Source organism: Tigriopus californicus, chromosome 7 (assembly GCF_007210705.1).
Source record: "Tigriopus californicus strain San Diego chromosome 7, Tcal_SD_v2.1, whole genome shotgun sequence".
NCBI classification, from domain to species: Eukaryota; Metazoa; Arthropoda; class Copepoda; order Harpacticoida; family Harpacticidae; genus Tigriopus; species Tigriopus californicus.
The window spans coordinates 10,124,788-10,139,542 of NC_081446.1; the positions used below are offsets into that span (position 1 = coordinate 10,124,788).

Here is a 14,755-nt window from a genome sequence, read left to right on the forward strand (position 1 = left end):
CCCATAGAAAGTTTTTGCTTCAAGTTAGAAAGTTATTATTTCACTCTCATCGCACGTTCAAATGCGAAATGAACAAGTCCAAAAATCGTAGATCAACAAATGTTGAGTAAGATAACGGACAGGAACGTAGTATTTGAGCAGATCTTAAACCTTGAAATGTGTGATGAATTTACCACCACCAAAGAATCAACAAAAGGGATTAGGGACAGGCCAAATGCCAGCTGATCGGGGAGTCGACGCAATCATTAACATTTGAGCTCAAGAAGAACTTTGCCACCTGAAAGCTCTAAACCTACCACACAGTGCTTTGTGCCTTCACTACGGACAAGTGTATGTACGTAGGTACGTACGTACAGTAAGTAAGTGGTAAGGTGGATCAATGGATTGATGATGTTGAGGAGGAGACGGCGGAAGAAAACAAGGGAGAAGGAGATTGTTGGCAGATATTGGCCCGCAAAAACCGGGCAAACAAAAGTTCAAAGGAAATTATGACACCTTTCCTCTTCCCGACCGGTCTCACCTCATTTCTCAACTGAATTGGATACAGCAGACCTAGCTAGGAGTTCATGACTCGATTTTCAAAGAAATCAGACCCATTTGATGACCGGATGGTGTGATTGCCAAAAAAATATCTCGCCAAAAGACGTCATTGAAATGGGAAGTGAACCAACCTTCTTCGGACTATAACTTGAGAAAAGAATGAAATAAAACTTTTATGGTACTCAAGGAGTCAAATCATTCCAGACGAAGATGAGTGGAACGGGTGTAATAATGTCTGTGTGTGTCTCCCGTTTGTGTAGTAGCAATGTTGTTCTAGGGTGTTTTTATGATGGCCAGATGGATGAGATGAGTTCTTGAGGGTGGAAAGCCAAACGCTATTCTTAGCAACGCCATAAATACCCCTGTCTTTGGGGTACCAATCATGAATTCTATAGCAGATTAGGTACATCGTCGATCGGTTTCCTCAAATTAAGGTTATTGAATGGAACAGGGGCAATACTGTGTGGTTTAGAGCGCTTTATTCTCACTTTGCCTGGTTGAAGACTGAGCTCAAAAATAAGTTGGCTGCACAAAAAATGGGAATGACTTTCACAGACAGGTTCCGAAAAAGCTTCCATTTTAGACATTCATGTCTACTTCAAAAGACCTTTTCCAGTTTTTTATCATTAAAGTGTTGATGAGATTTGCGAATTGTTGTAAGAGACCGAAAATAGGTGACATTTCATGACAACGGACTGACTACAGCAAGCCGCAACGTTAAAAGCTCAACTACAACCTCAAGTAATCAACATACCTTTTGAAACAAGACCGAGTATAACTGATACCAACACAACTGTTAATAACATTATACCATACATGAAACAACAGCACACTCACACTTGATATGCTAGGTTGAACACTGTATTACATTTCTATAATGCAGGATGTATCGCGACATTTTCTCTGTCTAGTGCGAGAATGACAATTAAATGATTGTTCTTTTTGGAAGATGCTTATGTTATGACCTTAAGTAATTCGGGAGAAAAAGCGGTTGATTCTGAATCCTGGATTTTTACTCGTACATTTCACTTAAATCCAACTGGCAATCTTGGTCATAAAGAAAGGTCACAAGTTGAGGACTATGAATGAAAAAAGCTATGCTTTATATCCCTCTTTATGCAATCAACTTTGACATTCTGGTTGCTTGAGCTCGTTCGTAAACTATTTCGTCTCAAGGGAACCGAAATGAATCAGAACACAAGGTTGTGATGTCACAATAAATAAGTGTAAATCTTATTTACGTATTCTCAAAAGCCTGTACACATGCTCAATAAGAAAAGAAACAAAAGGATTTTTCTTGAATTTTGAATAACTTTTGCTTATGGTGTGTCCACAAAAATTCAAAATAGGCTTAGCGGAATCAAGAGGCAAAAACATGCTCTTTTTCTAAAACCTTATGCTTGAAAATACAGTACAAACTTCAAAATTGTCAATTCTCGATTGAGACAAGTCCACACGAAACAACATTGAAAGGACCAGGATAAGGGGCTCGTTTTTTTTTTTGCTAATCCGTGTATTAAAACAATTGCTTGTCTCCTTGGCTGTGAAAAGATAATCGCCCAATCATTTCTACCCCTATCAATTTTTTGTGACCCATTTTTCCCCTCCATGTTGTAATCTTCTCTCTCACCCCATTCAATAATAAAAGACTCACACCCTATGATCACATCATGTCAATTTATCTGTTCAGTAAGCATCGCAGGCAATGTCACTTCGAATACTAAAACATATCAAAGGGGATTGAAGGAAAAGCAAATTCACATGAAAGTGGGAAAATTCCAACTCTAGCAAACGTTTCTGCGGTTAATAATAACCATTCATGGCACGACATCCCTCATCCTGAAGTGATGCGCATCACAATGTTTTCGCGGTATTCATTTGTTACTCATTTACGTGCAGTATGTGGTATTGCTCAGAGGATGGCTTCAATAATTGACGTGTTCCTTCTTTGGATTGCCAACGTTCCACTTCTCCAAAGAATGGATCAGCACAAAACGTTCTCACACAGTAAGTAGTGTCTGTAAGAACCTAGCTTGGATTGTTGTACTTTCTCAATGAAGTCGGACGGGATTAGTACCAATCAAGGAAAGAACCCAAATCCGCCCGTTTGGTGGATGTGCGTTCTTTAGAATCGTGGACCAATGAGTTGAGCTCTTAAAGCGGAAGGCGAACGGCAGTTTGGCAAGGAAACCATGGACAATACTAATTCAAACGACGTTCCACTGAAATCCGAGTTCATCGAATGAACAAGTCTTCAAGGACAAGAAGGTGAATCATTGGAGGGACTTGACAGCCACTCAAGGGTGAAAAATTGGTGATAGAAAGAGGGCGGAGAAGCGACCAACGAAGGGTGATGACTGAAGAGTGGGATCGTCGTTATCCCACGTCACTTGAACTTCGACTTAACATGATAATGGCTTCTTCAATTTCTCTCACTAGATTTCTTCGGGTCAAGTAAATAAGGAAATGTTTCTTGGGAAGTGGGCTAGTCTCTCTTCATCAAAGGTGAGAAAGAGATGGAATATCGCCATGTGCGAAACTGATTGAATTGACATTCATGTACCACTTATATAAATCCAATGAGATATGCTTCTCGCAATAAAGAAAAGAAGAACAATATATCGATCCATCTGTTGCCTAGCTTGTAGATCAGAACATTGGTCTCCGGCTCTAATCGGATGTAACGACATGGCTGCTCTATTAATACATTCATACCATATACCGTGCATCAAAATCAATTATTGTTAAGATGCTCATCGTATGTCTCATGCAGACTTCAAATCTTGGCAATGGAATTTGCCATTCCCATTGGCAAATGCTTTACGATGCGAATAAACTCGTTCTATTCGTTTGAAATCACATTCATTTCAATGATTTGACCCCAACAGATGCTCTCTTATTCAACGTATGTCTCTATAGCAATGGTGAGTGTGAGTGAGTGTGTGTGTATGCGTGTGTTCACCATTGTAGAACACTCAAATGATCCTGAGCTCTTTGGCCAATGCTGGAGGAAAGAAGCCATCCTCCAACTACTCCCATCAGTCGCGAGCCGGCTGGAAGAATATGGTGCCAATATTGTGAGCATATGTGTGAGTGAGCTAAGAAGCTTCCTCATTCGTGATGCGAAGACGAAAGAAGAAGAAGGCCAATAGCTTGCAGTAGTAAAAGGGATGGATGTCGTCGACTTCTTGAATATCAGTCCCGGACTTCGAACTAGTAGAGCGAACTCGTCGTCTCGTCTCTTTCGTTGGTCGATCACACATGTTCCAATTGGAGCGGCTGTCTTCTTATCGCTTCACAGTCCAATCGGTTTGGCCTCAATCAGTGATGTCAGATTGACGGAGACCCAATGTCTTTAGCGTGGTTTCCAATGATGCCTTGTAGCGCTTACATGTAGAGGATATCTATTCATTGGCTGGTTGACGGTTAAAATATAGAAAAGGTCTCTGAAGCTAAACGGTAAATGTTTTCATGAACCATGCTCTCTAACAGTAAAATTAATCGGGGTAGAGTGGCAACCCTGAAACGTCTTGGCCTGTCAATCTGGAGAACTTAAGGACAATCAGCAATTGGAGACACTCTTAATGAGACCAGACCTAATGGAACGAAGTGGAGAGTGGTCATCGAGCTCCCTTCTTTGTCGTCTTCTTATTTTCAAAACGGTTGGAATCGACATCTACATTACAAAACGAAGTTTAGCAATTTGATCCGGTGAAGATCTGCGTCTTTTATGTAGGGAACACGACGAATAATTTCTCAAGTGCTCTTCATTTCCCACTGTCACTCACTCGAAAAAATCATTTTTTTTTCTCATTCAGAATTCAAAGTTCAAGGACATCGAGAATATTGCATAACATTTGCAAACATGTCAAATTTTGAGAGGGAAGGAACGACGTTTGCCTCCCTATTTTCTCTCACAAAAGAACCCTAAGCAGCCATGTAACGCTATTAGAGATGTTACGTTAAGCATTCCGTTTGAGGACTTCAATTTTCATTTTTCATGTAACTTCATCATTTCCTCACAATGAAAGCTTTTCAATACGTTATTCAAGACCAAGGAATTTCTATTTCCGCTCTCAGATAATGACGTGCGGCTTGGGTTTTAACTTTGCCTGTATTGAGAGAAAAGACGGATCTAGCCAAAGCAAATCCCAGGGGAAATGCTTCGGTCACAGATCCGATCAGTCAATGAAGCAAATCCAATTCCTACTTCTTGGAATTGGGTAGCACTTCAATTCTTGGAGCTCTACCTTGACAGTCCTCATTTTTACTCGTGCTTAACACCTACGTATGTTTCCCCATTTTCATCACAACCTGTATCTTTGTAATGCCTCCGGTTCAACATGGAACAACTTGGAACCGTCGGGGCGTACTATGGATCTGTTTAGGATATCAAGATTAACGATCAAGCTCATCGTTGCCATAACTTCTGACATTTTTAATGTTATTTGTTCGTCTCTCTGTCTGCCTGTCTCCTTCTTTCCTTGTGGGTCTCACTTTGATGTTCCATGTATGATGGATCCCACCACATTCATGGGAATGGCTTAGCCTTAATGATAATGGATCCCAATGCCTTGTTACAAGTATTATGGCCTGTCCACACACTTGGATGGTTTTTCCCCTTCATTAATACACCCCGGCCTGAACTGAATGAAACAGTAGTGTACTACATACTGTACCCACTCTTGAGTCTGAGGATGTCTTCGTACCTATCTCAATTTACTTTATTCGAGGCTTTCGAGTCTCGTTTATGGACTTCATTTACCCTGGAAAAATATCTCTTTGGCCAAATGTAGTATTTCTACTATGAAGCGGACCAAACTTCCCTTTATTGTTGACAAAAATTCTCCAAGACGTTAGTTTTTCTACTTCAAGGGCTTTGGACGGCCAACAATTCTCAGGCTGACAAAAGGATGTTGTTATCTTGGGATCTTTAATCCAAAAGGTCAAGTCGAGTGCAAGGCCATTCTTCCCTCGTAGGTAAGAGTGTGTCCTGCAGTACCTGCACCCAAACAACTCTTTCAAGGATCTTTATTCGTACACATGAAAAATGGGAGTGACCAAGTTAGATGGAAAACAAGTTTTTGAGTGGTTTTGAATGAAATTGACAAACGGACCCGACAAAAGTGAAAATCTGAAAAAGTCCTATTCGCGTGAGCCCTGATTTACTTACTCTTTGGTTATTGGCTTTGTTTTCCTGGAGGACGAATTTGAAATCGATTCAGCAATGTCTCTAAAAGGTTCAAACAAATGCAGGAAAATTATGCACTGTCATTTCTAACTATTCAATGAGTTACCACTTCATGTTTTTGAGGGGTTGCATATTCAAAAACGTGATTTTCAGCCAATTCAAATCTAGTAGCCTAGCACTTCATCCCCTTGATCAATGCGATCTCTTATTACCATTTATGCAACAATGCAGTCAGAAGACACGCATTCCTATCCTCCCATTAATGAGACCTTTTTCATGTGGATCTATGCAGATAAGCAAGCTTTCAACCCAATCAACTCATCCATTCCAAAACTAGGTGGCATGACTCCTCAAAGTTATTCTATTTTGGGCTCGGTTACAACAAACGAGCCCGGTCCGGTCCGGTGGGATTGGTTTTGACTTAAGTTGTTTTGAATATTCGGATAGCCATGCTCATATACATCAAAGATGGGGAGTGTTCCACTGGCTTTGGATACGACCCCCGATGTTCGTTGGCCAACTTCTTGTCACATGGCAGAAAACTCTTCGCTTGGAAGAACAAGGAGGTGGAGGAGGACTGGGACGACGACGAAGACGAAGAAAAAGTCGACTCGGATTGGATGTTCTCGGAGTCTCGCAACGACTCGGTTTTGGGCGCATTTGGGGAGGGGGAAAGACGACCTATGTCGCACGATGTGTTTCAGTTGGAACCCCGAGACACGGATACAGTTGGAATGGAGAGAGAGGAGGAGGTTGGAGACTTAGGTTGTTGAACATGTGAGGGATTTGTGTCGTCCACATCATCGCTGTCGGTCGTCCAAACTTCTCCAAGCCAATCTCGGAGGAGGGGGAGGATGGATGGATGGATGGATGGATGGGTAGATGGATGTTCGTTCCCTTAGCAGTGGGACGATCGGATACTATACGAACGAACGAACGAACGGACGAACGAACGAACGAACGGACGGACGATGGGTGCTGGATGGACTGGAGAGAATTCGCTGCGAAATGTGCTGAAGGAGGGTGAAGGCAAACTCCTCAAAACTGTTGGGAAGAAGACGAGTGCGATGTTTCACTCGACATCTCAAACCCCAATTTTGGATGTGTGGATGACTCTAATGGCTTGGACAAATAGAGAGGTGTCAACTTGGACGGTCTGATTGAATCATATTTTGTTTGCACGAAGCCCAGGTGTCAATCAGGGATGTTTATGCATTACCACCGGACCAACCTCAGGGTTGGAATTTCCAAGCCAGCATGTAGTTAAAAAAAAAAGTTAGCCGTAAGGGGAGGGGATTGTTTTTCGCAGAGATGCAAAAGACTATAGGAGCACAATGACGCCAAAGAGTCAAGCGGCAACATCTCTGGACGATCGATACTCCAGGAGTGGAGTCGTCCATTGAACATATTGAGCATCCAATAGCTCAACTATATGCAAGTTGAGAAACTTAATTTATCCCGAGAGCGCGAAGAAAATAAAGCGGAAAATGTATTTTCCGCGGTAGTTCTACGGAAGGCACATTTCAAGTCACAACACCCGGAGTCGCTCGTCCAAAGTGAATAGTGGGCAGACAGGCAAACGGGGGAAACGATCGAAAAATCAGCACCCACCTCAGACGAAGCCCAAAGTCATTCGAAAAGGGTTATGAGCTGACAGTGGACCACATCTCATAGTTTGTTTCTCACTTCTGCATGTCCAGACACACCACCCAAAACACCGGATCAACTTCGGAAGCTCTTCTCATTTCCTGTCCACTCTTAATGGGTCCCATCTTGAAAGTCAAGAAGAATGTGTGCGAGTGAAAGAAGGAGCGGAATAAAACAGGACTTCAATCGATTGCGTTGTTTTACACTTGAAGAATCTTCGTCTGAAGAGGAGGAAGTTCTTAGCACGGATATATGAGGAATCAACGATCTCTAATAAATGTATTCAAGGCACGGAATCTCTTCGTCCCTCTACTACCTCGCCCCAAGACGTCCTTTGTGTAAAGACCTGTCGTAAGTCATCTCTACGCACCGAGATCGAAATTGACTTTGTCTTTTTTCACCCGTGACTCAAAGAGAGTGAGTGCACACACCAAAGCAGTACTGACTATTATTCAAAATGCATCATTGATTCCAAGATCTGTGAGAGACAATCCCGGAATTCCAAACCCGCCTGCACCCCCCGTGAGGCGTGAAGAAGGAGAGCAAAAGAAGTGGAAGTGTTTTGATCATAAATCCCGAATTCGAGTCGTGCTATGGCTCTTGTTGGAATGGTGTGTTATTTTGGCATTTAAGGGTTTTATGCAGGCTGAATCATCCTCGCAAAAAAACGTGTTCAACTAGCCCTCGTCAAGCTAACATGAGCTGCGGGTTTTATCATCACTCATGAAAAAACGAGTGTTCAATTGATCTCCCCCTCGCCAACCATAAAGAATTTCTTTTGTGCAGTTGCACTAATAATATCGCCTGAATCCACGATACGAATTCTCCAACTTCCATCATCAGAGTCTCCAACTCACTCACTCACTCTCTCTCCGTGATCCAGTCAGCTGGAAGTGCTCGACACATTTTTTTCCTCCGAGTTGTCGGAAGTGGCGTCGGACATTTTTAATTGAATTCATGTGCAACATGTGTTGGGTACAATTATTGGAAGAGACTTCATTTTCTGGCTGAGCTAGCTCTCCTTCAGTGAGAACTGGTCGACTCGAGTCGATCGATAGTTGAAGTGAACCCGTGAGTTGAAGTGAATCTCAGCGATTGTGACGAACGAGATCGGGCCCCTTGTCCTAAGTCCTAACTGATCCCCAGAGAAAACATCTCGAAATTCCAGATCTTCAGTTTTGAACTTGTGTTTTAGACACAGCTTGTTGCGACTGAAGCTAAATCATAAACGAGCTACATCAAGGGGACAACATTTCTGACACACACGCATGCAAGCCAGCAAGCCAGTTCAGTCAGTTCAGTCAGAGGAGAGAAAGATAGAGAGAGAGAGAGAGGAGGGGGAAAACTCCCGATTTGAGAGAGGGGCCACGGTGGATCCATAAATCTTCCCTCTGTGAATGTTGGAACGCTACTGAATTGAGTGTGATAGTTTTGTATCGACCCTAGTGGCTTCAACCATGAAGCGGAGCAACATGTGGGCCTCGGTCTGTGTGGCGATCCTGTGGTGTTCGACCATTTCCAAATCCCTCTCACAGACCAACGTTGGAGATCGACAACTCCACCGTCGCTATATCGAGTTCGATCCTCCCGAGATTCTACCTGAAGATGGTCACCAGACCGTGAAGGCTGGTAGTGAATACAGTGTGCGTTGCCAGGGCAAACGTCAAGGGGTGTCATGGCGACTTCCGGTGGATGCTCGGGATGACCTCCGGGACAGGGTCAATCTGTCTCACAAGGAAGAGATCAACCCCAAGATTGGCGGGGGTCAGACCAGGGTCTACATCGCTGATATGACCATCCGTGACTTGAAGTACAAAGACACGGGCACCTTCATCTGCACCTATAACGGAACGGTGGATACGAGTTCCATCGATAACTCCTCCAGTGTCCATTTGTACGTGGACGATGGGAAGCACTTGATGAAGAACTCGGGGATGGACTTTCTGCAAGCCGTGCAGTACGAGACGCTCATTTTGCCCTGTCAGCCTACACACCCCGAGGTGAATGTGACGTTAATCCGCGAAGGCAGTGGGACCGTCCAAATGGACAAATTTGTTTCGTTTGATCCAAAGGTAAGCTAGTTATTCATTCGAAATTGTGTGTGCTTACCTATACATATACGTACGTAGTCTAACATGTGTTACAGCCAGCCAGCCAGCCAACTAGTCAGTCAGTCAGTCAGTCATAATGTGGGTGGGGGAGAAATCCAAGCTCAAGCATAAACAACGTCTCCCCTTTTTCAGACAATAATCCAAGCTAGCTTACTTACTTGCTTGCTCACTCACTTCTACTCTATGGCTCTATGACTTTTGAGGCACAGCCAATTTGGCGCTGAAAATGCCACAACTTGGGGAGGTCTCTGGAACTGGGGGCTGGAAATCGCTCTTTGGGTGATGTTTTGTTAGCTCTAGAAGATGGAAGAACCTGCGGTCGTCAGAAAACTGAGAATAGTTGGATCGTCTGTTTGTTTAATTGCAACACCCACGTCCACTGTACTTCTGGAGCATCGTCTGAATACCGTGCAGTACTGAACAGTGCTTACTCAAGCACATTTGGAGCTAAAGCTAGATGAGCTTGGGCGAGGTAATTGACACATTTACGTCTGCCAAAGTTTGTTTAATGGAACGAACCGTCTTCAAACGCACGGACGAATTTGCCAGATTTTCATTGTCAATTAGACAGGTATGTACGTAAGCATTGTTTACCCAACCCCAATTGAGTGCTGCTGCACATCAATGTTAGGAAGGCACACGCCACAAGAATACAGACCGCAGGATGAAAGACAGGCGATGCTCATTAACCCATTCTTTTGGCAGGATGCAGAATTCGTTGTTATCAAAAGAACAAATCCGAGCTTTCATGACAGGACAGAAAGGTTTCCCCCAATCTCTCAAGACCAATTTTTCCCTTGCCTTTCTGGCCTTTTCTGCCAACAGCATTGGGCCATACTTAGCTCGTCATGATCAAAACTTGTACAATATGTTTGAAATCTGCCTCATGTTCCACATCATAGACAAGCAAAAAGCCATAGGAAGGTCTCAAAATTAGCTAGCTCTCATATGTGTAACTTGTCCCAATCAGCAAGATTTGTTACGTTCTATCTTTTAGTGGTGATACCAGATTTCAAATGAACTTTGAAGGCATTTACACAGCATTTCATAAAAGAAACACTTTCAACTTGATTCTTTATTTCATTAAGCTATATAATAGATTATATGGCTATTTCCCTAAACATGACATAACGGGAAGAATGTCTTGTCAAAGTTAACTCTTTCATGAGTCACAATTCTTTTGAAGATGTCTATGTATGTAAATAACGCATGAATGCTTGGGATGTTAAAAAAAGGTTCGCAAGCTCAGAAAGCGTTGGTTTGTATTTTTAATCATGAACAACGCAAAGGAGAAATTCTGATCACTTCAATACTGTACAAGGTAGTTAGGGGTTCTTTTTAAGTAATATGAACCATTTTAACTTTACTGGGACAAGTTTGAATTATTTGGAAAATGTTTCTTTTTTTCTATTCAAAAGCATACCACAAGTATTGGACCTTGAAATGGCCCTAAAGACAAGCAATTCCTTTCTCAAAATGAAAGCAATGGAGTACCTCACGTTCAAGTGACATTAATCACTAAATAAATACCAGAGTTTTACAACCACAAGCACTGAGCGTCGAATTGCATCGTATTTGAAACACATCATAAAACAATATTCTCATCAGATAGCCGTAATTAGATTTTCACAACAATGGAGTTCCTGCATGGAATATATATTATTTCAAGGAGAGATCGATTTTCTATATTCCTGCATATCATTCATAGTTCGATTGTACTAGATTTAAGTTTCCCCCGTTATTATGGACATTTTTCATGCACTTCCGAATTCTTGGCACACTAACCAAAAAGTTCATGTCCAAGTGAAGGCTACCATCTTTGTACCCTTCGTTTACAATACAGAAGTGTTGAATAATAGACCAAAAACCGATTTGTTTCCAACTTTCCACATTTGCACATTTTTTTCGATAACTGCAAAGTAGGCATGGCATGCATATGTCTGGCCTCGTTGTATCGACTTTGGTTCGTGAACGACCTCCACTCCATCACTAGATCATAGAGGTAGATAGAGGAGAAATTCTCCGGCAGGCTACGACTAAAATTTCGTGTGAGAGGTAGTCTGGTCGCCAAGGCGATTTAGCTATAACATTATCTTCTATTGGACAACTCGAGATGATATTTATAGAAAGTACGCGTTTTTTTCCACACAACCTCTACTAAGAAGCAGCAGATTACTTGTCAAAAAGAATTCAGAACAAGGCGCTCTATGTGTCCATCTCTATGAACTAGACATGACCAATTGGTCCATAGCTCGTATTTTGAGGAGTCTTTTTGTTAAGAATGCGATCTTACAGGTTATCAAGAGCAAGTTCCTGGGTCAAACACGCTGTTACTAAACAAAGCATATCGTTGTTTTCTTCTTAAACGATCACACTCTGTGCAAGTGCAAATGGTTTGTGACATAGTTTTATAACTCAGTTCATTCATCTGATATCCTACTCAAGGAAACCATACAATCTTCTTCAATGTTTGCACATTCTTCTGATCTTCTTAAGCTCAATGTTTATGTTTTATGATTAGAGATTTTTGGAATTGCATCAGTCGTATCCGATGCGTCTTAAATTATAGTTCCCTGCAACTTTTGCCTAAAGCGTGGAACCCATGGGAGAAAGCCGAGAAAAAAGCTTTTTGGGATACGAAACTACCAATCAAATTTAAAGGCCAACAACCACTTGTTTCATTGAAGAACATGGTTGGAACCACATCATTTGCTATAATAAGGACTAATCCTCCAAATACATTGTGCAGTTTGTGCATCGAAAACACGTATGTTCCAACCTTGCCCTTTGATGAAGAAATAAGGTGTTCAAGTAAAAATCCGTTTCGCTTTTATTATTGATTAGAACAGTATGTTTGTTTTTTCAAAAGAACATTCCCCACTTAATTTAGCTTACCTCATGGTACTCTATCCAACCCGAACTACAGTATTGTTCATACCGGAAACTGAATTGTTGTTCCCTTGGGATGAATGAGAGGACGCTTAATACAAGATATTTTATTAAATAGGAAATCTATAGGGAAAAAACTATCTTAACTCAAAAAAATGAGCGCAGGCTTTTTGTCGACAACTTCTCATTGCAGGCAACAAAAACTTGAAGCAATAAATTGACAGCATGATGATGAATGAGGTTTAATCTCTCTTCAAGGACAACACACACTCGAATTGGCAAAAACGTGTGCGAAAAGATGGAACTAAACAATTTTGTCGTGAACAGAAACAAAGCCAAATTCGATATCCGACCAGATGTATTTTTTCAATGCGTTATTTAGAAGTAGCTAAAAAAAATCAACAATGAATGCAAACAGACCTCAGCCAAATATGCCAATGGGAGGCTGAATACAACATGACCTTAAATGACGACAAATTTCAAGTCATGACTCGAGGAAGTGACCACGGTTATCCGCCTTCATACGTATCTAGTTCCAATAAAAGAATTTAAAGTGGTCAGTAGCGTTAAGAATTTGGGAGATGACGGAACTTTTTCCTAACACATACAACTCAAAGTTACCAAAGCATTTCAGACTTGCGGCTGCATTTATTGGACTTTTAAATCGAGAGATAAGGTTGCCATGATGACCCTATACAAGTCCATTGTCCAACTGCATCTTGAATATGCATTTCCAATTTGGGCTCCCAACGGCTCTGGTCATCCTCAAAAAGTAGAAAAGGTGTTGCGGTTCTTCACTAGATGCATCTATGGCATAGCTGATAGTTCGTATTGGAATCTACAGTACTGAACGAAGGTATGAACGATACATTTTTGTTCAAGTATATTCATGGTCCAAGCCTAAATCCTGGTATTAAAACAACCCATAGTGAGAGAAAGGAAAAAACCCTTGTACCGAGAATGATAATAAAATCTTTAGGGATCCAACACTGGTTCAGAAAAGAGAAAATCTTGTGCAGTTTCTTGAAAGAGGCCCGGGACTCTTCAACAAACTACCCGCCGCCCTGCGGGTCATCTATGGTGGAAAAATCCCCTACACAAATGCAAAAAAGACCTGGATAACTACCTCCAAACCATTCCTGACCAACCCTCGAAACCTGGGTATCATCGATCAGCAAACTCAAACTCAATTTCTGATCAGATTTACTCTCGAGTGATTGTGAAATCACGTTTTTGTTCCTTGAATCCATTCAAGACAACGGTTTGTGTAAGGTAGATAGATTAATATTATAATAAACCGGGGTCTGGAATTACATAACTTCTTATCGTCGGACTGAAGGCGATTTTTTGTTACATCTGACCCTGCCTTATCATGGGTCATTTCTAGTGTCCGCAAAGGTTTAACTTGCGTCTTGAGAGCGCCTTCAAGCCTTCAAGAATCCAGGCTAGTTAGAATAATAAAGTCCAACTCTTTTCTTTCTCGGGCTCCTTCATTGTTCAATTTGCTGCCCTCAAACATTCGTAGGGAGTATGTAGGTGTCGATCCAGTAGCAGTATTTAAGTCATACTTGGACAAGTTTTTGACTAAAATTCCCGATCAACCCTATATTCAAGGGCTAGCCAGATCCGCCTACTGTAATTCGTGGTTGATCAAATAATATATGAAAATAAATATTTTTTTCGTCTTGAAGTGTGGGGAATTGCACTCCCAGTAGCGGTAAGGAAGTCCGCAAAAATAAATCCCATGTTTAAGGGCTTCATAGATTGGTTAGTACCAGTTCGTTGATAGACCAAGTGTTTCATTATTCCTCTGGACCATTTCCCGATATAGTTAGTTTTTAATCTATCAGACATGACATTTTTTACATTGAATGACATTCTTTATATCGGTTACTAAATCCGTAAAATCTTAGCCACCAAAAAAATGTTCTTCCTCACGTGTGAGTTCCCCATGGTAACTGAGGCCATAAAATGAATCGGAAAAAGGATGTTGTTCTATTGCCCGGGGTATACGTGGCTATTATTAGTTTAATGTGGGCTTGTATTAGCCTGTTTTTCCCAAAGGATTAGTTGACCTCACGTTTTTTAGGTACCGCAAGGAAATATCCGCGTATCTAGAAATTTCCAGCCCTGCCAGCAACAAAAAGTGTAGCAGTTCGCAACGTTTATGGGTTTGTTGTAAATGCTTTTTATTGTTGGTTCTTGGATAGTTTAACGATTTGAAACTTTGAGCAACAGCGTCCAGACAAAGAAGGCCTTACTTGTCAATACCAAGATAATGGCGATTAGGGATGCAGAAGGCAATATGAGCGTTATCCCAAGAGACGGGGACACAAATGAGTGGCAATTTGGTGGTTGTACTTTTCCTTTTGTGGAC

At 41.6% G+C, this 14,755-nt stretch overlaps 1 protein-coding gene across 1 annotated transcript in view; it reads left to right on the forward strand.

The window, feature by feature from the left end:
• The first annotated feature begins 7,289 nt into the window (after positions 1-7,289).
• Positions 7,290-14,755, forward strand: part of LOC131883675 (vascular endothelial growth factor receptor 1-like) — a 12,714-nt gene continuing 5,248 nt past the window's right edge. The window contains exon 1 of the mRNA XM_059231191.1: positions 7,290-9,450. Within this exon, the coding sequence (XP_059087174.1) occupies positions 8,836-9,450 (615 nt within the window). The 5' untranslated portion in view covers positions 7,290-8,835. The remainder of the gene's footprint in view (positions 9,451-14,755) is intronic.